Source organism: Pseudozyma flocculosa (genome assembly GCF_000417875.1).
Source record: "Pseudozyma flocculosa PF-1 unplaced genomic scaffold scaffold00024, whole genome shotgun sequence".
NCBI lineage: Eukaryota > Fungi > Basidiomycota > Ustilaginomycetes > Ustilaginales > Ustilaginaceae > Pseudozyma > Pseudozyma flocculosa.
This window is the reverse complement of record NW_006920892.1, coordinates 322166-343509: the sequence shown is the minus strand read 5'-3', so window position 1 is coordinate 343509 and position 21344 is coordinate 322166. Positions and strand designations below refer to the sequence as shown.

Sequence of the window (21344 nt, the reverse complement as noted above, 5' to 3'; positions counted from 1 at the left end):
GCACTCGAGCGGGGGAAGAGCTTCACGGTTTCTTCTCGCCAGGGTCGGTGGCAGGCCAGCCTCCACCTTGGCAGGTCCAACCGCTGCCGCCAGCCAGACGAGCCTCTCGCCCGAGTAACCAGGCCACCTCCCCGAGCCGCGCCGATCACGCCCAACCGGAAAGGAGCGGGCGCGGGTGCGCCAACGAGGGCGCTGGCAGCCCAGCAGGCCAGGCCGGCCCTCGCCCTTGCCCTCTGGCAGGGCCCGACCGGATTTCGAAGATTTGAAATCGCGGGCCTGGCTCACGCCCGACGGGCCCCCTCCCGGTGCCGGCAGTAGTGCAACCCAGCGGGCGAGCAGAGTCAGGCAGGCGCAACCAGAGGGCGCGAAGGACAGCCGCCGCCGCCGCCGCCGCCGTCGTCGTCGTCGTCGTCGCCGCCATCAAGCTGGGTTGCCGCTCACCATCGACGACCTTCCGCCCTCCACAGCGATCCACCATCCCCTTCTCTCGTTTTCCCCTTCCGCCCCTCCTCACCCTCTTCCTTTGACGCACCATGTCGGCCGCACGTCTCTTCGCCCAGTCGTCGCTCCGGGCCGCCCGCGCCCAGAAGGTCACCGCGACCGCCTTCACCTTCCGCAACCTCGCCACCGCAGTCAGCCGCCAGGTAAGTGCACACCGACAAGCGCAAACTGCTTCGCTACCGCCACCAGCTTCGCCTCGCGGAACGAGACGCTGCGTGCCTTGGCAAACCACGGCCTTGCCACAGGTCCCACAACCTCGACGCTCGCTCGTGGAACCTCGGTAGTTCTCGGTCAGAGACGGCCGCAGCGGAACGGCAGCGCTTTCGCTGCACTCTTCTCGCCAGCGTATGCTTTGTTGGAAGAGCGTCAACGATCTCATCCGAGGCCCGAGGATTTCTGGCAGCAGCAGCAGCGCAGCAGCAACGACGACGACGAGGTGCTCACACGCTACCTTCTTCCTCCTCCACCCTCCCCACACTCTCACTCCTTCCCGCCATCACGGCACCATCAGCCCATCACCCAGACAACCGTCCTCAGCAATGGCCTGACCGTCGCGACCGAGTCCAACCCCTCGGCCCAGACCGCCACCGTCGGTGTCTGGATCGACGCCGGCTCCCGGGCCGAGACTGACCGGACCAACGGTACCGCTCACTTCCTCGAGCACATGGCCTTCAAGGGTGCGTGATAGCTGCTCTGCTCTGTGGACGATGCTGGTATTCCGAGATTCGTACGCTGGAGGCTGCGCTCGCTCGGCCCAACAGGCTCTGCCATGGAACAGCGCGAGGTCTGACCCCCTTCACATGTTTGTCTCTGCTGCCCCTCCTCCTTTCTTTGCCGCGGGTCGCCTTCCACAGGCACCAACAAGCGTTCGCAGCACGCTCTCGAGCTCGAGGTCGAGAACCTCGGCGCCCACCTCAACGCCTACACGTCGCGGGAGCAGACCGTCTACTACGCCAAGGCGTTCCGCAAGGACGTCGACAAGGCGGTCGACATCATCTCGGACATTCTGCAGAACTCGAAGCTCGAGTCGTCGGCCATTGAGCGCGAGCGCGATGTCATCCTGCGCGAGCAGGAGGAGGTCGACAAGCTCAAGGAGGAGGTCGTCTTTGACCACCTCCACGCCGTCGCCTTCCAGGGTCAGCCGCTCGGCAGGACCATTCTCGGCCCCAAGCAGAACATCCTCTCGATCAAGCGCGAGGACCTGGCCCAGTACATCAAGACCAACTACAGCGCCGACCGCATGGTCCTCGTCGGCGCCGGCGGCGTCGAGCACGACGCGCTCGTCAAGCTGGCCGAGCAGCACTTTAGCTCGCTTCCCGTCAGCCAGAACCCGATCAAGCTGGGCGAGTCGAGCAGCAAGAAGACGCAGTTCATTGGCTCCGAGGTGAGGATCCGCGACGACACCTCGCCCACGTGCAACATCGCCATCGCCGTCGAGGGCGTGTCGTGGAAGAGCCCCGACTACTTCCCCATGCTCGTCCTCCAGAGCATCATGGGCAACTGGGACCGCTCGCTCGGCTCGAGCCCGCTCCTCTCGTCGCGCCTGTCGCACATCATTTCGTCCAACAACCTCGCCAACTCGTTTATGCACTTCAGCACCTCGTACTCGGACACGGGGCTGTGGGGCGTCTACATGGTGTCGGAGAACCACATGAACCTCGACGACATGGTCCACTTTACCCTCAAGGAGTGGCAGCGCATGTCGACCGGCCCCACCGAGGGCGAGGTCGAGCGCGCCAAGGCGCAGCTCAAGGCGAGCCTGCTCCTCGGCCTCGACGGCAGCACCGCCGTCGCCGAGGACATTGGACGCCAGCTCGTCACCGCCGGCAAGCGGTACACGCCCGCCGAGATCCAGTCGGCCATTGACGCCATCGAGGTCAAGGACATCCAGCGCGTCGCCAGGACCTACCTCTGGGACGCCGACATTGCCATTGCCGCCCACGGCCGTGTTGTGAGTATCGCTTTGGCGTCGTTCTCCCGCGCCGCAAGTCGAAGGTTTCAGGAAAAAAGTTAATGCCGACGACTGACTTTCGCATGCCCCCCGCCCTCATCCGCGTCGCATCGACATTAGGAGGGTCTTCTGGACTACAACCGAATCCGGGCCGACACTGCGTCGATGGTCTGGTAAAGGTCAAAACCCACCAGGGACCCCCAATCGACCCTTTCTGCACTCGCCTCGACTGCCCAAGAGCGGAGAACCACATTCCCCCCTCGCTTTCCCCTTAGACAATCCCGCTCGAGCTTCTTTCGTCCCCTTTCCGTTGTCCGAGAGTCGTTCGTCTCGGGCTGTCTGTCGAGCGCACGGCACGACGCTTCAGGACGGTTTAACGACGAGGGACGAAGTCGAAGCTAGCAAGCACCCCGACTCGATCCAGTGCTGGAAATCGAAAACGTGATACGATGAGATCCACGCCCGCACATGCAGACCGCGCGCACGCTCGTCATGGCGTCCTCTCAGTGACACGGGGGCTGGCGTCGTGCGACTGCGACCGCGTCTGTTCGACTGCCGACAATGTCGGTCGAGCATTTTCATTCAGACAAAGGTAGGTGAGTGACACAGGAGAGAGGTTGCGGGACAGAGCCGGGGCGTGCATGCGTCTACCACTCGGTGCCAGTGACTTTTCCGGCGACTTCCTTGGCCTTCTGGACCAGGGGCTCGAGCTTCTGCGCCACGCCGGGCGCGGTGCTCTTGTAGCCGAAGCCGTCGAGCCAGGGCGTGTTTTGGCTGCGCTGGGCCTCAAACGTCCGGATCGCCTCCTCCTTCTGCATCGTCAGCGCAATGTCGTCGAGGCCGTTGAGCAGGCAGTGGCGCGTGAACTCGGGCGTCTCGAAGTCAAACGACTCGGAGCCGTCGGCGGTGAAGACCTTGTTCTGCTCGAGGTCGACGGTGATCTCCTTGCCCGCCTTGGCGTCCTCGCTGAGGCGCTCAATGGCGGCGCGCGGCAGCGCCACGGGAAGCTGGCCGTTTTTGGTCAGGTTCTGCTTGTGGATGTCGCCAAACGACTCGGCAATGACGGAGCGGATGCCAAAGTCGAGCAGCGACCACGCGGCGTGCTCGCGCGACGAGCCGCAGCCAAAGTTGGGGCCCGTGACGACGAGAATCTTGGCCTTGTCGTACGGCGCGCGGTTGAGGACAAAGTCCGGGTTGGGCTCGCCCGTCTTGGGGTCGTAGCGCAGCGGCCAGAAGAGGGCCGAGCCGAGTCCGGTCCGCTTGATCGTCTTGAGGAACTGCTTGGGGATGATGAGGTCGGTGTCGATGTTGGCGCGGTCGAGCGGGGCGGCGATGCCCTTGAGGACGGTGAACTGCGACATGCCGGATCCACTGGTGCTGACCGACGAGGCGGGCACGTCGCGGATCTTGTCTTCGTCGGTGGTGGCAGGCGCAGCGGCGATGGGGGCGGGCGGCGGCAGAGGAGTTTCGCTGAAGTAGGAGCGCGGGTCGCTAATAGTAATCTCAAAGTCGGGCTTGCCCGCGTCGGCCCCGACCTTGGTGTCGTTGACGAGCTTGCGCACGTCGGTCAGGTAGCCCGTGACGGCGGCGGCGGCGGCCATGGCGGGCGACATGAGGTGGGTGCGGCCACCGGCACCCTGTCGACCCTCGAAGTTTCGGTTCGAGGTCGAGGCGCATCGCTCACCGGGCGACAGCTGGTCGGGGTTCATGCCGAGGCACATCGAGCAACCGGCCTCTCTCCAGTCGAAGCCGGCGGCGGTGAAAATCTTGTCGAGGCCCTCGGCCTCGGCCTGCTTCTTGACGAGACCCGACCCAGGGACCAGCATGGCGTAGACGCCCTGGGCGACCTTGCGGCCGTGGAGGATGCGGGCGGCGGCACGGAGGTCCTCGATGCGCGAGTTGGTGCACGAGCCGATGAAGACCTTGTCGACCTTGACCTGCTCGAGGGGCGTGCCGGCGGTGAGGCCCATGTACTCGAGGGCGCGGGTGATGGCCTTGGCCTGCTCATCGTTCTTAGCGTCCTTGGGGTCAGGGACGCTGCCGGTGATGGGCGCAACGTCCTGCGGGCTGGTGCCCCAGGTGACGGTGGGGGCAATGTCCTTGGCGTCGACGTTGACGACGGTGTCGAAGTGGGCGTCGGCGTCCGAGGGCAGCGACCGCCAGTAGGCGACGGCGCGGTCCCACGCCTCTCCCTCCTTGGGGGCGAGCGGGCGGCCCTTCATGTACTCGTAGGTGGTGTCATCGGGCGCAATCAGTCCAGCGCGGGCGCCAGCCTCGATGGCCATGTTGCAGATCGACATCCTCGCCTCCATCGAGAGCGAGCGGATGGTGGAGCCGCCAAATTCGATGACGTGGCCGGTACCGCCTGCGGTGCCGATGAGGCCGATGACGTGGAGGATGATGTCCTTTGACGTGACGCCCTCGGGGAGCTGGCCATCGACCTGGATGAGCATGTTCTTGGCGCGCTTCTGGATAATGGTCTGGGTGGCGAGGACGTGCTCGACCTCGGAGGTGCCGATGCCGAAGGCGAGGGCGCCAAACGCGCCGTGGGTAGACGTGTGCGAGTCACCGCAGACAATCGTCGCGCCGGGCAGAGTGAAGCCCTGCTCCGGTCCGATGATGTGGACGATGCCCTGTCTCGAGTCGGTGAGGCCGAAGAAGGTGAGGCCGAACGCCTTGACATTGTCCTCGAGGGTGAGGCACTGGATGCGCGAGTCGGACTCCTCGACAAACGACTTGGTGTCCTTGTAGGCCTTGCGGGATGCTGTGGGGACGTTGTGGTCGACGGTGGCGAGAGTGCAGTCGGTCCTGCGCACCTTGCGTCCAGCGTTGCGGAGGCCTTCGAACGCCTGGGGCGAGGTGACCTCGTGCACAAGGTGGCGGTCGATGTAGAGGAGGCAGGTGCCGTCCGCCTCCTCATGCACCAGGTGCGAGTCAAAGATCTTCTGATAGAGGGTGCGAGGCGCCATGATGGTCGGAGCGGGCGTGGGGGGGTAGTCAGGGCAAGAAGCGATGACGACGTGGTGGTGATGGTGGTACTGGCGATGAAGAGGGACGCTTTCAGCCAACTGGTAGGTGTGCAGGCGCGGTGGCGGCGGGCCCGGGTGTTGGTTGGCGGGTTCCCCCGGGGTCAGCGGCCGACCTGTCCAGCTCGCCTGCCTGCCTGCCTGCCGTGCGGCCGCCCACCAGGCCCAACAGCAGCCTTCCGGCGTCTCAGCAGCGGTGAGAGGGGTGCGAGCTTCCCTCCCCCGCCTGGTGACTCGAAGCCGCATCTTCCTGCCAATTTGTCACTATTCCGGCTTGTTAGTGGCTCTCCCCCTTGAATACAAACGCGATCGGGGGGTTTCTATTTGGCAGGCCCGCGAGTGGAGGAAGGCCAGCCAAGTCACCCCGCAAAAAACACCGGCGGGCCACCGTGGGCAGCCGACGTCTCGAGGCTTCCGGCTTTCGACGACCGACCGACCGACACACCGTTGCGCGCCCCCGTCGAGACCCCAACTCCCAGCGCGTCGCCAGCAGGTTGTCGCAACAAGCAGGCGAGGCAGGCCCAGCAAGGCGAGCGCGCAGGTGCATGCGCGCGGCGGCGAGACCCGAAACGGGAGGCCAGGGTCAGCAGGCCTCTCTGGCGGGCACGCCGCGCAACGTACCTGTTCCGGTGGCGAGCAACTCCCCGTCGCCGCGTGCTTGCGCTTCGGTCAGGCCGAGACGAGTCGAACGCTGGCTTTGCATCGTCGGGAGCCCCTCCTAGGCTTGATCCTGACGGCGGCTGGTCAAGCCAGGTAGACAATCTGCTGATGCGGAGATCGAGGCAGGCCACGGTACGGCGTCGGCTCGATCCGAAGCCATCGCCAGCGCGGGCGTCAACCGATACCGCAAGGCGAACGGCATGCGGTGATGTGCTAGGCCGACTAGAGGCGTAGCGCGGCGACGCTCGGAATCTCTCGACGCCAGCAAGCAAGCAAGCTGAATTTGCTGCTTCCGTGCATGTGCGGTCCTTCCTGCGCTACTGTCCAGGACGTCGCGAAGAGCTCGATCTGCTCCGCCACAGGCCGTCGCTGCAACGTGCGCGCTGAATCCACTTCCGGCCCGTGCTCTTGCCAGGCCAGGGTCCTCCGCTGCCTCAGCGTATGGTCGGACCTCGTCGGTTGAGTACTAGTCTGGCCGCTTTCGCCGGCTGCAGATGCGCAGAAACGTCCTTCGTCGACGGCAGGGCTGGCTGGACAGACGCCTCCGCACTGCGCGCGCCTGTGCCATCAAGCGGGATCGCCGAGGATCAGAGCGTCCACGGCAGGCCCGACCTGGCCCGGCTGTGCTCGTGCTGGACGGCTGTCCTTCATCACGCCTAGCCGGCAGCGTCCCGTCGGTCTCCTCCGCCACCTGAAGCAGGCGCTTATGGCTTGAGACCTCGACCCCACCTCCGCCCGCGTCTGTGGCTTCCCGCTGTTCGCCAGCCTCGTCATCTGGGGCCGGGTTGCGAGGCATCTGGCAGGCTAGGGCCATGGCGAACGGCTGAGTCAGGGAGGGTCGGCCGTGTTGGTCTCGGCTTGGCCGCCGCCGTCGTCGTCCAAAGAGGCAGGCCGAGGCGCCGTCGGTCCACACCCTCGAAATCGGGGGTGCACGGGTCACGAGGGGCAGGCGAACCAAGATGGCGAGGCTAGGCTCAGCGCGCTGGCGTCGTCCGGGCAGACGGTCCATCCCCCAGCGCCCGAGGAAGAGCGGGGCGGGCGCTCTCCCAGCGGGGCTGCGAACAGAAACGGTCGCCTTGCGTCTTCGAAGGGATAAATAGACGGCCTCGTTCCGCCCCCGGACCCTCGTCCCTCCCCCACCCCATCCGTCCGACGCTTCCTTTCCAAGCCAGCCTCGTACATCGTCAATCGCGCCACACAGACAGCCAAGCTACCATCGCAGCCTCGATCGCGCACCGACTCCACCCCTAACCCAACGTCGACCTCGTTCTCGCCGACCATGTCGTCCACCAGCACCTCCAAGACAATGTCGCTGATGATGGGCAAGCCGGCCGACCCCAAGGAGATCTGCGGCATGAAGCACATCGTTTTCGGCAAGGACGGCATGATGACGGCCGTGAGTCTGACGGCTGGATGTTTGGCGGTGCCGCGCTGCTGTTCAAAGGCGGGGATCGAGCTGACCTTCCCCGGCCTCCACTCTCTGCTCTTCCTCTGCTCGTATCCGCACTCCGCGAACAGATGGGCGCCAACCAGCCGCTCCGCATGATGGGCCCCAGCGGCAGCATGGCCGACGCTCAGGTCTTTGACATCAAGCACAACCCGGACCACGACACCTATTGCCTCATGTCAAAGCAGCACAAGGGCCACGGCGTCGTCTACCCGCACACCATCTACCCGGGCGTGCTCCTGACCATGGGTGACAAGCCCTGCCACTTCAAGATCTGCCACGCCCACGAGGGATCCGGCTACATGTGGGTTCCAGCACCGCTGCAGCTCGACGTCGTTGTCTCGGAGCGCGGCTGGCCGTGGCTGAACGTGATGACTCTCTCGCCCCTCTCCCTCTATCTCGCCCTCTCTCACATCGTTACAGCATGAAGCCAGTCCAGGGCGAGGAGCACTGCGAGGGCTGCAACGTCTCGATGGCCATGAACATCGTCTACCCGCCCATGGTACGTGGAGAGCCTGATCCTGCTACAGGTTCATCGAGGCCTTCGAGCCGTACCGCTGACTGCTCCATGCGACAAATTGTCTCCTCGCCCTTCGTCAGATCGCCATTCAGAGCTCCAACCTCGGCGTCGCCCGCTGGGCCATCGTCAACGCCTAGTTCGGGCCATTTCCACCGACAGGGGGCCGTGCCTTGGCCGTAGTCATGAGTCGATGTTCTGCGCCTGTGACTCGTCTCCTGGCCTCCCCCCGTCGTCTCGATTTGGTTGCTGTCGTACTTGATCTTGGCCGCGTCGCCACGAATCGCAATCGCGGCTCGCAGCCGATTTCCTCGCGTCGCGATCCCCCCTCTGCCGATTCTTTGCCCGCATCGGCGCGGGGCGCTACTTTTGCTGTCGAGTGCTCTGTAGCGTCTGCGTTCGGCGTGCAGTCTCAATCTGGCAGTCCATCCACGCGAGTCCGGTCTTGATTCGATACGGACGACGACGGTCCGCTTGTTCGTGCGTGTGCTGTGCGCCAGCCTCCGACCAGCAGGTGTTCGAGATCCCAACCGCCATCCCGCTCGCAGGCGAGCACGGGCGTCCGGCTGGGTGATCAGCTCGCCGTCGTCCGACAGGCCAGTGGAAAACAAAAAAGGCGTCACCCAGACGACAAAAGATCTGACAAGAGTGGGATTCGAACCCACGCCCGAAGATAGCAGATTGCCCCTCGCTAAGCGAAGTATCTTCCTTAATGCTACGCCTTAGACCACTCGGCCATCTTGCCCCGACATGCAATTGCAAGGAAATATTGTATATATATAAAGTCAAAGCTAGGGAGTATCGTCGGATCAGAGTCGCGGGTCCAGCCTCCCTCGATACCGAGAACAAAAGAGGAACCTCACTGTTTTACGCTTCGTGTGAGCCTGGGCAACCCCGCTGGCTGTCGCCTGAGCCAATACAGTATTTGGCTCGAGGGAATCGGCAACTCGCCAAGTTGAAGGCGGACTAACTATCGCAGATGTGCATGTACAGGGCGAGGACCGGTGGAGGATATTCTGTCTCGTCGTCGTGCCTGGCGCTTCACTTCGCTACGCCACGCCACGCCATGCCACGCCAGATCCGCCGCTGTGCCGCTGGCTGTCCTCGGGGAAGACGGCGTGCATGGGCTCAGCTCTGTGGTTGCGATGCTGGGCGCGTACGAGCCGCGTTGGGCTGTACACTGTGCGCAGACGGCGAAGTGGGTCCGAGGCGCGACAAGACGCGCAGTGCCGGTCCGCGCTGAATGGATCGGGCAACGTCAGAGGAGATCAAAGATATCTCCGCCGCCACCGCCGTTCTTGTTGCCGCCGCCACTGCCGCCGGTCGACGCCTTTTGCTGCTGCGACTGGGAAGCAGCGGCCGGCGAAGCAAAGAGCGAGTTGGAGCTCTGGTTCTTTGCCATTTCCGCCATCGTCATCTTGCCCTTGCCGCCAGACCCGGCCGCCGACGACTTGCCCGACGAGGCGGCCCAGAGGTCGTCAAAGTTGAAGCTACCACTTCCGCTAGCGCCCGCGCCCGCGCCGCCTCCCGGAGTCGAGGCGCTGGCAGTGGATGTGGTGGATTGGGTCGAGTTGAGTCGGGATGGCTGGGCCGGCGGCTTGGAGGGGGCAAGGACGTTGGTGGACGACGAAGAGGAAGGCGTGTAGGCGGGTGGAGAAACGGCGGCGGCGGGCGCTGCGGACGTCGCTGCCGCCGGTGCCGAGCCGAGGAAGTCAAACGAGCCAGAAGAGGCGGCGGTGGCAGCAGGCTTGGCCGGAGCAGCAGCAGCCGTGGGAGCTCCTTGGAAGCTGCAGCACGACAGAGCAAAGGTGCGGAGGCATCAAGCGGTCAGCATCGTCGAAGAGGTACGCCACCTCCGTAAACCCGCCCTTACGGCCATGGCAGCGTGGACTCTAGACTCACTCGTCAAAGTCGTCTCCGAACGCGTCGATCGGCTTGGAAGGCGCGGCGCTAGGCTTGGAGGGGGCGGCGGCAGTGGCGACGGGCGCGGCGGAGGGCTCGTCGTCGTCAAAGCTGAACAGATCGGCCACCTTGGGCTCCTCCTTCTTGGCCGCGGCGGGACGTGCGGCCTGCGCGCGCCCACCGCGCGTGGTGCTCGAGCTCGGTCTGGCCGCCGAGGTGTTTGTCGGCGCGCGGCGAGGCTCCTCGTAGTCGCCGGCATCGTACTCTTCGAAGCTCTCGCGGGCGCCGGCGCCATCGCCTCCGCCGCCGCCACTTCCGCTTCCGCTGCCCGCACCAAACGCAGAGGCTCCGCCGCCGGCGTAGTAGCTGTCGCTGCCATATCCACCATAGCGGCCGGTGCCGCTACCTGGAACGAATTCGCCGTTGCCGCCGCCAGTGTACTTGTTCTTGTTGGCGCGGGCCTTGCGGCGCTCCTGGCGGATGCGGTCGACGTCGGACAGCATCTCCGAGATCTCTTTTGCGCGGTTGCGGACTGTTGTGAGTGGGAAAGCACATGGGCAAGAGCCGCGAGCGGGAGGATATCAGTATGGAGCACGCACGATGGTGACCGACACGGCAGCGCGACGCACCGTTGATGCCCTGGTCCTTGCCCTTTTCGTCGATGTAGTGGAAGTTGCGAAGGATCTTGATGGTGGCGAGATGAGAGCGGGCATCGTCGACTACGCGCTCCGAGCCGTGCTTGATGAGGTACTCGAGCAGTTGCAGCGCCTGCAAGGGTGGAAGGAGGTGCGAGCGGGCGGAAGTCAGCGTTGGCCGTCGAAGATAACAGGGGTCTGATCCGCTTCCAAGGGCAGACTCACCTTGTAAATCTGCCTCCACTCGCTGGCCTCCTTTTCCATGAAGCGCCGGTAGATGGTGGGCATGATCTCGTTAAAGTCCTGGAAGTTGTGGGTGGCTGCGGCGATCTCCTGCATCAGAGTCGAGCTCGCTCCCCTGTGGACCGGCACGGGCACACGAGCCGGGAAGAAAGGTGCCGGGTATCGCGATGGCGGGTCAGCCAGCGGCGCTCCACTGGTCGTCGATCATAACGTGCTTAGGAGGAAGGGGGCGGCAGCACGCACCAAGGGTCGTCGTTGGTGGCCTCGTCGACCTTTGCTTCGATCTCGGACACATTGAGGGCATAGTTGCGCGCGGTGCGGTAGAGCGACTTGACGTCGTAGAAGGTGAGGTTGGCGATCTTGTTGCCTCTGCAGGTGGGAGACGGGGCGCCGTAGCGGCGAGAGAGTAGGTCGCCAGGTCAGCGTGCTGGCCGCGATGCAGAAGACGAGCTCCGATGCTTCGCCAACTTACAGGTCGTCAAAGTCCTATCCAAGGTCCAAACAGGTATCGGGCGGGGCCGGGCCGGAAGGAAGAAGGTGTGCGTCAGCCGATGTATGACTTTGTTGACCGCTGCGAGCAGTAGTGAGTTGGCGCAGGGTCGACGCTGGCCCTCACCATGATGAGCAGCAATCTGCGTTGTGTTCGTCTAGGCGATCGGTGAAAGGCGAGGAAGCAGCTTGGCGCGATAGATGGAGGGATAGATGGAGGGATAGAGGCGTCGGGATGAGGCTGAGGGTGATGGTGTTGGCAAGGCGATTTCAGAGAGACGGACCGGTGCTGTCGAGCTGGCAGGCAGGCCAGGCCCTGCGGTGCGGTGCGGCGTCTGGTTGCGCTGAGGCCGCCCCGCTCCTTTCGGCCTTGGCTGGGCCGCGGGGGGCTCAACCGCTCGACCCTGCCTGCTGGCTGCAGGCTGGCACGCCCTTCCAGCTGGCTGGGCCTAGGCGCGTCCTGGACCGCACAGACCCCCCCTGCGCCTGCGGCCTCTTTCTTCGGCTGGCAGTCGTGATTTTCGAGGCATTTTTCGGCGCCTATTTCAGAGAGCTTCAAACTGCCTCGCGAGCGGCCCATCCGACGAGATCGAGGTCCAACACAGCCCTGGGAGCGATCCAGCAAAGGCACGGCAACAAGTCGACGCCATCCGAGAGGGGGCCACCATCGACGAGGCAGAAGAGACACAAAAGAATGATGATTCGCGCGAGGCGGACGGGGACGTAAGAATGATGCAGACAGGGGACGGCGACTGCAGACATGGTGCACGGTCGAGGCGCTCGACTGGATCGGGACGTCGACGAACATGGTATCGGCCTCAGAACTCGCCCTGCGAGGGAATCGAGGTGGATCAGGGGTAGAAAGCTTCGGTCAGCATCAGGTGCAGACTGACAGGCCAGGATCCTACTCGGCAACGGCTCGACAGGCAGCCAAGTCGAACCGACCCAACCACTCACAAAGTAGCTCTGCTTCTTGACCCGGTACTGCGTGAACGGAGGATACTTTGGAGAGTGTCAGAACAACAGCATCCAGAGCGCCGGTTAGGATGGGAAAGAGTTTGGCCAGCGACCGATTAGAGTCGACGGGGCCGGGGAGAGATGGAGCAGAGGCCGAGCGGTCCCTTGTCAGACGGTTGTGTCTCTGCCGATCGAGCGCCGCCGCCGCTCATTTTGACCGAGCCGACCTCCTCGCAGCAGCCCACGACCGTCATCCATCCACCGCAACCGGACTATGCGCGCGCGCCCAGAGCACAATCTGCTCGACATGGATGCTCGGATCGACCCGGCCACTCACCTTGTACGGCGTTCCCTTGCGCATGCGGTCGGTGTCATCCTTGGGGTAGGCGAATCCCTTCTGGCCCTGGCCGTAGGCGGGTCTCTTGGCAGCATCCTCCTTGAGGGCCTGCAGCCTCTGCCTCCTGCCCTCGTCGGTCTCGCCGGGCAGGCGGTCGGCGACGCCCTGCGGCAGCGCTCCGTCGGCGTGTCCAGAGTTGGGGTGCGCGGGTCGGCCCTTGTTGTCGACCTCCTGCTGCTGGAACTGGATCGGCTTCTCGTGCACCACGTGGACGCCGCCGGGCGTCTTGAAGGTGTGCTCGTCGGCCTCGGCCTCCTTGACCGCGTTGCCCAGCTGCGCCTCGTCGTGGGCGGCCTGCGCCTTCTTCTGCTCCACGTCGCTCAGCTGCTTGTCGTAGGGCGACTCGTACTTGAGGCCCTTGGCCTCGGCCTCCTTGCGCAGGCGCTTGTCCTCCTCGATGGTCGGCAGGCCCTCGGCGTGCCTCTCGCGGCGCTCCTCCTCCTCCTCGATCTTTTCGTGCTTGGCAAAGTGGTCGAGGTCCTCCTTGTGCGTGTAGGCCTCGTCGGCCTGCGTCTCGGGCGTATTGTGGTAGATTTCCTCGTGGTGGACGAAAAATTCGGACTCCTCGTCATAGTGGTGGCCGAGGGCGTTCTTGCCGTACTGCTCAAAGGCCGGCAGGCCGTTGGGACCGGCGGCGATGAACTCCTGCTTGGTGATGACGCCGTCGCCGTTCTTGTCGATCCGCTCGAGCACGGCCTTGACGATGGCGTCGGCCTTGTCGGCGTGGGTCTCCTGGCTGGGCGAGTGCTTCTTGGACTCCGGGTGGTGCACGCCGTAGATGGCCTCGATCTCGGAGCGGTCGAGGATGCCGTCGCGGTTGAGGTCGTGGAGCGCGTAGAAGCTGCCCATGTTGAACGCGCCGATGTGGTGCTCGCTCGCCATGTGCTGCTGGATGTAGCTCTCCTCGCCGTCCTTGTTCTTGTAGCCGGCGATCTCGGCGTGGGCGGGGTGCTCGCCCTGCTCGTGCGCGCTGGCGGTCTGCAGCGAGAGCGACGAAAAGAAGAGCAGCGCCAGCAGCACCCACGAGACCGACATCTGCTGCGTGCCGGCGGCGGAGGTGTGGGCGGGCGCCGAGGTCCCGGCCGCTCCGCCAGAGCCGCCGGCCTTTTTCTGCTCGGCGATGCGCTTGGCCTCCTCGTGGACGTCGTTGACCGTCTTGGACGTCTGCGTGTAGAAGGCGTGGATGCGCGGGTGGTTGACGATCGCGTTGTAGTACTCGCTCAGCTTGGACCAGGCGAGGTCGGTCTTGCTCTTGACCTCGGGCTTCTCGAGTACGGCGTTGACGTTCTGCTGCACCTGGCGGGCGAGCGAGGGCTGCTGCGAGGCGCCGCCGGCGGCATCGGTCGGGATGGTGGTGGTGGTCTTGGGGCCCTCGACGCTGGCGTCGGTGCCGGGCACGGGCATGGCAGCGGCCTCCTTTTCGGTGGCCGAAGACAAGGCCGCGGGCCCGCTGGGGCTGTGCTCGGTCCTCGAGGTGGTGGCGGCTGCGTGGCCCGCCTGGGACTTTTCGAGGCGCTCGCCGAGGGAGCGGTCGAGCTGGGTGAGGTAGCCCTTGAACTTGGTCGAGAGGCCGTGCTTGTTGTCGAGCTCGATGGCGCGCTTGGTGATGTCGTCCGAGATCTTGTAGCCGTGGGCGAGGTACTCTGCGACGATGGCCGTCTTGGGCTTGTCCTCCTGGTTGACAGCGGGCGTGTCGTCGTGAGCAGCTGCGGTGGCGGCGGCCGTCGCCGATGAGGCGTTGCCGGCGAGCCTCACGTCGATGGTGGCGCCATCGAGGGAGCTGCCGTGGAGCATGACGGCGGTGCTGGCGGCGCTGGGCTTTGCGAACTCGACGGTGGCGGTCTGAGATACGCCATCATCCTTGAGCTCGAGGCTCGAGATGGAGCCGCAGAAGCTGAAGAAGTCGTCGACCTGCTTCTTGGCAGTCGACTTGCTGATGCCGGTGACGACGACCGTCGAGCCGGGGACGGCGGTTGTGGTGGCGCTCATGCTGGGCGGGGTTGCGACAGTGGGAGGCGAAAGGATGGGCTGGGTGGCGATAGAGGGACGATCAGATACTGAGGGAGATGAAGAAGAGGAAGGGCGCTAGAGTGCGGGAAAGGGGGGGGGGGGGGGGGGCGAGAGCACGACTCTGGCGGCGTTGCGGTGCGAAGCTCTTCGATAACGGAGCCAGTCCAAGGTGCGAGAGAAGGTTGAGCTGCCGGAAGTGTTGAATGTAATGCTGGGTCAGGGATCAAAGAGGTGGTGGTCGAGTGGCAAAGAGGTGGGCGACGATGGGCACCCGGCTGTTCAGAGGCAGGCAGGCAGTCAGGCAGTCAGGTGGGGGTTTGGAGAGAAGCAAGCAAGCAACGCAGCGAGCGCTCGCCAGCCACCGAGGTGTGGGTTGGCAGTGCGTGCCACAGGGTGCACGGGGCCGCTCGGCCTGGCAATACAGATTTTCAAATGTCCCATCCCCGCACGGCCGCACCGCCGGGCCACGCCAATTCAAAATCGGGGCAGTGCAATACAAAGCGCACCTTGGCCTACTCTCGAGGGACGGACAGCCAGTCGCCCTGGCAGCCAAACCTACCCTGGTACGACGGCTTGCGTACGTGCTCGTCGACCGACTAAGTCATCTGCAGATGGATCGACGAGGTCCGGCACTTGCTTCCGGGGCGCTTGACACAGCAGCGTCGACCGGCTACCGCGAGGCAGGACGGGCGTGCCTGACTGCCCGGGAAGACCTCTGGGGCTCGACCAGGGGCGCCAGCGCGAGCCGACGGGCGGGCGCGACGACCAAGGCGGGGATCGTCAGGTGTCGCTTTGCCGCGCCGCTTTCCGCTCATCCAACGGGCGAGGAGTTGCCGTTCCGCTTGCACTTCCGCTCCGGCCTCGCGATTGATCCGTCAACACAGCCTGTGGTCTGCGACGGACTGACCAAGCACGGGCAAAGCAGCGCACTCCCCAGGGGTCGAAAGGGGTGAGGGCCGAGGAGGTATAAGATGCTCGCTTTGGCTTGCCTCCAGCTCCCTTTCGCCCAGTGCACAGCCCCAACCCCATTCTTTCCCGCAGCAACACGCTCGACATGTCCAGCAAGACGAAACACGAACGAGACGACGACGCCTTGCCCTCTTCACCGCAGCAGCCCGCTGATGGAGGAGGAAAGCGCAAGAAGGTAAAGACGTCCGACGACGCATCGAGCTCGGCCGTCTGGGGAATCAAGGAAGACGTAGGTCCACCACGACTCTGCGCCCCTTGGACCTGCTGCGTTCCTTTCCGATTCTAACCATCCCCTGCTGCCCCCCTCGGCCTGGCCCTGGCCGCGTCAGTTGGTGCTTCGACAAGGCATCCTCCAGTTCCTCCACGACAACCGTCCCGAGACGCACAAGGATCTGCCCGAGCTCGACGAGTTCCGCGACCATGGCGCACGTCGCATTACCGGGTGGGTCGTCGACTTCGGTCGTTCCAGCATCGTCGTTTGCCTCGCTACCCTCCCTGCGCATCGCTCACCGATCCAACCGCCCCCCTTTCGATTGCCCCTTCCCCCGCAGCAAGATCAACACCCTCCTCGCTCAACTGGAAAAGGAGTGGGGCTGCACCATCAACAGGAAGGCGTCAAAGGCCAAGTCGACCTAGTGTGGCAGAGCCTTCTCGTGGTCCAAGCTCGCTGCAATCCGGGCGGTGGTCGCGCGCAAGCTCACTGTGTGCCGCAATGAATGGCCCGAGGGCTTCGTTCCTCGACCAGACGAAGAGGCGGTGCATGCATGGTACAAGTACAACAGAATTTCACGGCTGGACATCGAGGACCGCCATCTGGTCCCTCGCCGCCGCCATCATGACTCAAAGATGCCGTCGCCATCGTCAAAGTAGCCCTGGTCCTCGGTCGGGCGGCGGTACAGGCCCTGCATCCGGGCAAACTCGTCGCCCTCGCCCGCGTCGCCGTCTTCGTCGTCTTCGCCGTCCTCAAACTCGGTGCCCAGGTCGGTGCCGGCGTCGGCGGTGCTCTCGCCGCCCGTGGCGCCGCCGTCGCCACGCTTCGAGCCCGTCTTTTTGCCCAGGCGCGACTCGCGCCGCATCAGCGGGTGGCTCGACGGCAGGCTGGCGTCCTCCTCGATGATCTCCATCTCGTCGTCCTGGTCGCTGGCAAAGTAGTCGGGCGCGCCCGATCCGCCTCCCGCCTGTGCGCCGTTCGCCTTGACCTTGCCCTTGTCCTTCGACTTGCCCTTCTTCCGTCCTCGGGCACCGCCGTCTCCTCCGTCTTCGCTGCTGTCGGATTCGTCGCTGCTCTCGTGCCTGCCGCGCTTGCGCCTCTTGCCGCTGCTGCCGTCGCGGACCCGCTTGGCGCCGGGGAAGAGCGAGTTGAGGGCGTCGTAGTTGATCTTCTTGGAGAAGCTCTTTTGCTTGAACATTTGCTTAGCGCTCTCGGCGGCGGTCTGGTGCGTGGCCGTCGACGAGTCGCGCGGCGCCTTTGGCTTCTTCCGCTTGTAGGGCTCGCGTATCGGGATGCCGTTCTTCTGGTCGTGCTCCATCTTGAGCTGCTTGCGCAGTTGCGTCTCGAGCCAGTCCTTGTTGAACTCCATCCAGACCCGCTCCTTGATGCGCACCTCGTCGGGCGTGAGGATGAAGCGGTCCAGCTCCGCCTCGTCCAGATCGGCCAGGTCGTCGGTCGGTGGCGGCTCGCTGCCACGCTTCTTGAGCTTGGAGTTTTGCGAGCCGACATCGCCCACGGGTCCATTGCTGTTGCTGCTGCCGCTGGAACCCTCGCCACGATCGTCTCGCGCGCCCCGGTCGGCTCGGATGAGATCCTCCATCTCCATCCCCAGACCTCCGAGCGGGAGCAACTTCTGTGTCTGGCTCAGCTTGATCTGGATGTCGTCCTGAGGTGCCGCCTCGGGATCCTCGGCTGGCCTTCCATCCGCTGGCGCGCCATCATCTCCGGTCGCTGCTGCTGCTGCTGCTGCTGCTGCTGCTGCTGCTGTGTTGCCGTTAGCGCCATCGCCATCGGCACCGTCGTCGCCGCTGTTGCTGGCATTGCTGGTGAGTCCGAGCCTGGCCCTCTCCTGCCGCGCCTTTTCCTGCGCCTCGAGCGTCTTGTCAAGCTCCTTGGCGATGCCCTCTTGCAGATAGGCGTTGATCTCCTCCTCGGTCGCCTGGTCCACCAGCCTCTCGAGTGCTGGGTCGATGGCGGGCTCGGCATCGTCGGCGTGCGCGGGAGCATCGACCTGCCCCTCTGTCGACGGCGCCGGGCCGGCGCCATCTTCGTCATCGCCCTCGCCCTCTGCGTCAGCCTCTGCGTCTGCCTGGTCGCCCTCCTCGGCGGCACCGTCGACTGTGGCCGACTTTGCGCGCTTCTCGCCCTTTACTTTGCGGCGCTTCATGCCGTCCTTGTCCTTGCCGCCCTTCTTCTTCTTCTTCTTCTTTTTCTCGGCCTTCTTGGGCTCGCGCGCACGGATGAAGGCGGGCGGGTTGTACTCTTCCTCGAGCCAGACGTTGCGGAAGTCTTGCACCGAGAGCTGGCCGGTGGGAGTCTTTTTGAACTCCTCGAGGCGGTTGCGCAGCGTGACGTCGGCGATCTTGACGACCTGGATGATCTCGGCGATCGAGCGACGGAAGTGATTCATCCGCGCGGCGAGAAGGAGGCAGGCGCCGCAGATGCCGGCGGGCCGCCTGCCCTCGGTCAGCCAGTCCTTTTTGAAGCGCGAGACGAGGCGGGAGGCGTCGGTGGCGACGCGCTGGGTCTCGTCGCCAAAGTCGAGGAGCGCGGCGAAGCGAGAAATGTAGATGCTGGGGTCGATGAGGGGCATGGTGAGGTTGAGGACGCGGACGAGCTTGAGGTAGGATCGGCCGAGGACAAAGACGTTGACCTGGATGGCGTCGGCGAAGTCGATGAGCATGTGCGTGGTCTTGTCCATGCGGCAGGCGACGTAGAGGCAGCTGGCGGTCGTGTACTCGGCCTTGCGGCCGAGAACGTAGTTCTTGGGCTCCTCGCCGCTGGCCGCCGCCGCGCCACCGTCGAGGGCCAGCGTGAAGAGGCGGAGGGCACGGTCGGCCACATGGCTGGGGACGCGTAGCGCGCCGGCCATCTTGTTGATGTTGCCACGAGCGTTGGAGATGGTGAGCTCGCGCGACTCGCTCACAAAGCCACCGCGGAAGCCGGCCGGCCCCGAGATCCTCGCGCGGCCCTGGTCGGCGGCGAGCATGCTGCCCTGGACCATGGCGGCGCCGCCCGAGGTCTCGCCGAAGGTGATCTCGCTGACGATCTGCGACTCCTCGAGCACGAGACCACATTGCGAGCAGACGGCCTGGTTGTTGGCATGGTCGATGTTGGCTGAGCCGCAATTTGTGCACTTCATCGCGTTGCAGGTGGCCTCGGCCCCTGGACTGGGCCGGATAGGAGGGGAAGGCGGATGCTAGGTGGCGCGCTGGACGGGAGAAGGTGGCACCGACGCGCCGCGGCCTACGCGCTAGACGAGGCCCGGCTGATCTCGTCGCACTTCACCGAGGAGGGCAAGAGAGCGGGTACCGAGTGGCGGGCGGCCTGTGGTGGACTCGAGGGGCCGGTAAGCGATGAATAGCCGTCTGACTTGCCTCGGTGCTTGGGGATCGAGCCGCGTCTGAGGGTGCTAAGCAGAAGAGTGTAGCCGCAAAGGGCAATGTTCGGAATGAGGGGAGGAGAGGTGGCGGGCGGTGGTGGTGGTTGGCGCTGGCACGGCAGAGGACGGCGCTCGTGGTGCAAAGTGGCGGATGGAGGAATATGGAGGGAATTCGCACCAAACTCTGATGTTGCTGCTGGCCGGGCTTGGCCTAGTCGTCCAGCGCGCAGCTCTCTTTTTCTCCCCCGAGCTCCTGCGCCTGGCTCTGCTCAGGCTTTCACGGCGCTGCACGGCTGTCAAAAGCCGGGTGCAGGACTGGTGTTCGAACCCGACTGCGCTCGCGCTCGCGCCTGGCGTTTCCTGAGGCCCTGCGTGTCAGGTACCGTGTCCAACAACTGGCTTGCTGGGCATCTTGCTTGCTTCCCATCTCTTCCTCCAGCCAACCAGAGCCAGGAGAGAGGCAGTAGACTAGTCTGGCGGGCCTGCAGGACCTGTTAGCGGTCGTTGCACATCGCTGGGAGAGCTGCCCGATCTGCATGTCGGAGCGCTGTTCCTGATCGGGCATGGCCGGGCATCGGGACACCTGGCCTGGCATCTCTACGCGAGTCGATTGACTGGGTGGGGCAGGCTACTGCAGAGGTGATCGGCATGGGCAGCCAGCGAGCAGGCGAGCAGGCTAGTTGGGGGGCGCGAGCCATCCAGCAAATCGCCGCCGCCGCCGCCGCTCAGCAACCTGCAACGCTCTCGACGCCGCCGGCGCCAGACCCTCTCTCCACCATTCCCATCCTTCACCCTCGACCTCACGCCGTCTTCCACATCCATCAGCATCGCCACCGCACAGCATCGAAGTCAAAAGTCCGAGTGGTCAGCAAAGGTATGTTCCTAAGCCCCGGAATCTCCGGCTCCACATCCTTCGCCGAATGGATGTCGACCCAGGCTAGGGCCTAGCGCTTTGCCCAGCGTCAGCCCGCCACTCTGGCTGAATCGGCCTCGCGCATCTCGGCGGGGGAGCGGATGATGGAGGAAGGCGGACGCAGGCAGGCTTGTAAATGATCAGGCCAAAGAGCTCAATCGGCTCACCATGCTCCTTCCTTCACACACACATACACACACACACACACACACACACACACACACACACTACCACACCGCCGCACAGGATCACCCGCAACCTCCGATCCAAGAACCCGCACCCGAAGCACGTTTCGAGCGTTTCAGAGGGCGCTTCAGAGCAGAGGCAGACGGCTCCGGCATGTTCCCCTACCTGCAGGGCGGTCCACGGATGATGCAGTCCTATCCAGGCATGTCCCAGTCCCAACAAGGCGCACGACCAACACCACAGACCCCCGGCATCGCCGGCGCTGGCAGCGACGGCGCATCCGGGCAACAGGGCGGCTACCTCAACAGCGCCCGGTCACCCGGCGGTGCCAGCGGCTTCCCGTTCGGAGCTTCGGCAGGCTCGGGGACCACGCCCGGCGCAGGTGGCCTGGCCTCCCAGCTCAACAGCCTCGGCGGAGGACAGGCCGGGCAGGGCCAGGGCCAAGGCCAGGGCGGTCAGCTCGATCTCAGCGACTTTCCGGCGCTCGGTTCCGGCCAGCAGGGCGGCCAGGGTCAGAACCAGGGCGGCGCTCCAGGGCTAGCAGGGTTCGGCGCTCTGAGCGGCAGCGGCAACCCGCTCTCGAGCTACGCATCCCAGGCTGGGACCGGCGGGCTGACCGCCGCGCTCAGAGCCGGCGCACCACCAGGCTCGTTCTCGCAGGACGATTCCCGGCATTGAATCAGGCCGGCGGTCGGGGCGGTGGCGACGACGTCTTCATGCACGGGGCGGCGGAGCAGGCTTCGGCGGCTGCGGCGCTCCAACATCAGCACAACCAGCGGGAACAGCATCGTCAGAACCTGCTGGGCTCGGTCGTCGGCGGGGCCGCGAGAACAGATCAGCCGGGCCAGGTTTCGTCGCTCTCAGCGGCAAGAGGCGGTTTTGGCGAGCCAGAACGCAACTCGCACCAAGCTCGGCGCGGGTCCCCAGGGCCGGTCCCGGTTCCGGGCG

The 21344-nt window shown here is 64.9% G+C and overlaps 8 protein-coding genes across 8 annotated transcripts; 4 read left to right on the top strand and 4 right to left on the bottom strand.

The window, feature by feature from the left end:
* Positions 1-533: 533 nt before the first annotated feature.
* Positions 534-2629, top strand: PFL1_06209 (uncharacterized protein; the record flags this gene model as incomplete). The annotated part of the gene is made up of 4 exons (XM_007883748.1): positions 534-644; positions 1013-1178; positions 1356-2452; positions 2573-2629. 4 exons carry the CDS (start codon positions 534-536, stop codon positions 2627-2629), a joined length of 1431 nt encoding a protein of 476 aa, XP_007881939.1.
* A 470-nt stretch (positions 2630-3099) lies between these two features.
* On the bottom strand, positions 3100-5421 carry PFL1_06208 (uncharacterized protein; the record flags this gene model as incomplete). Its single annotated transcript, XM_007883747.1, has 1 exon — positions 3100-5421. The coding sequence occupies one exon, from the start codon at positions 5419-5421 to the stop codon at positions 3100-3102; it is 2322 nt and encodes a 773-aa protein (XP_007881938.1).
* A 1996-nt stretch (positions 5422-7417) lies between these two features.
* On the top strand, positions 7418-8242 carry PFL1_06207 (uncharacterized protein; the record flags this gene model as incomplete). The annotated part of the gene is made up of 4 exons (XM_007883746.1): positions 7418-7534; positions 7657-7889; positions 8009-8087; positions 8186-8242. The coding sequence occupies 4 exons, from the start codon at positions 7418-7420 to the stop codon at positions 8240-8242; spliced, it is 486 nt and encodes a 161-aa protein (XP_007881937.1).
* A 1118-nt stretch (positions 8243-9360) lies between these two features.
* On the bottom strand, positions 9361-11501 carry PFL1_06206 (uncharacterized protein; the record flags this gene model as incomplete). Its single annotated transcript, XM_007883745.1, has 7 exons — positions 9361-9889; positions 10005-10536; positions 10634-10772; positions 10865-10997; positions 11126-11251; positions 11355-11368; positions 11499-11501. 7 exons carry the CDS (start codon positions 11499-11501, stop codon positions 9361-9363), a joined length of 1476 nt encoding a protein of 491 aa, XP_007881936.1.
* Positions 11502-12189: 688 nt separating this feature from the next.
* On the bottom strand, positions 12190-14714 carry PFL1_06205 (uncharacterized protein; the record flags this gene model as incomplete). The annotated part of the gene is made up of 3 exons (XM_007883744.1): positions 12190-12201; positions 12329-12355; positions 12666-14714. The coding sequence occupies 3 exons, from the start codon at positions 14712-14714 to the stop codon at positions 12190-12192; spliced, it is 2088 nt and encodes a 695-aa protein (XP_007881935.1).
* Positions 14715-15789: 1075 nt separating this feature from the next.
* PFL1_06204 (uncharacterized protein) lies at positions 15790-16340 on the top strand (the record flags this gene model as incomplete). Its single annotated transcript, XM_007883743.1, has 3 exons — positions 15790-15933; positions 16034-16146; positions 16256-16340. 3 exons carry the CDS (start codon positions 15790-15792, stop codon positions 16338-16340), a joined length of 342 nt encoding a protein of 113 aa, XP_007881934.1.
* A 197-nt stretch (positions 16341-16537) lies between these two features.
* On the bottom strand, positions 16538-19057 carry PFL1_06203 (uncharacterized protein; the record flags this gene model as incomplete). The annotated part of the gene is made up of 1 exon (XM_007883742.1): positions 16538-19057. The coding sequence occupies one exon, from the start codon at positions 19055-19057 to the stop codon at positions 16538-16540; it is 2520 nt and encodes an 839-aa protein (XP_007881933.1).
* A 1492-nt stretch (positions 19058-20549) lies between these two features.
* On the top strand, positions 20550-21074 carry PFL1_06202 (uncharacterized protein; the record flags this gene model as incomplete). Its single annotated transcript, XM_007883741.1, has 1 exon — positions 20550-21074. The coding sequence occupies one exon, from the start codon at positions 20550-20552 to the stop codon at positions 21072-21074; it is 525 nt and encodes a 174-aa protein (XP_007881932.1).
* Between the last annotated feature and the right edge of the window lie 270 nt (positions 21075-21344).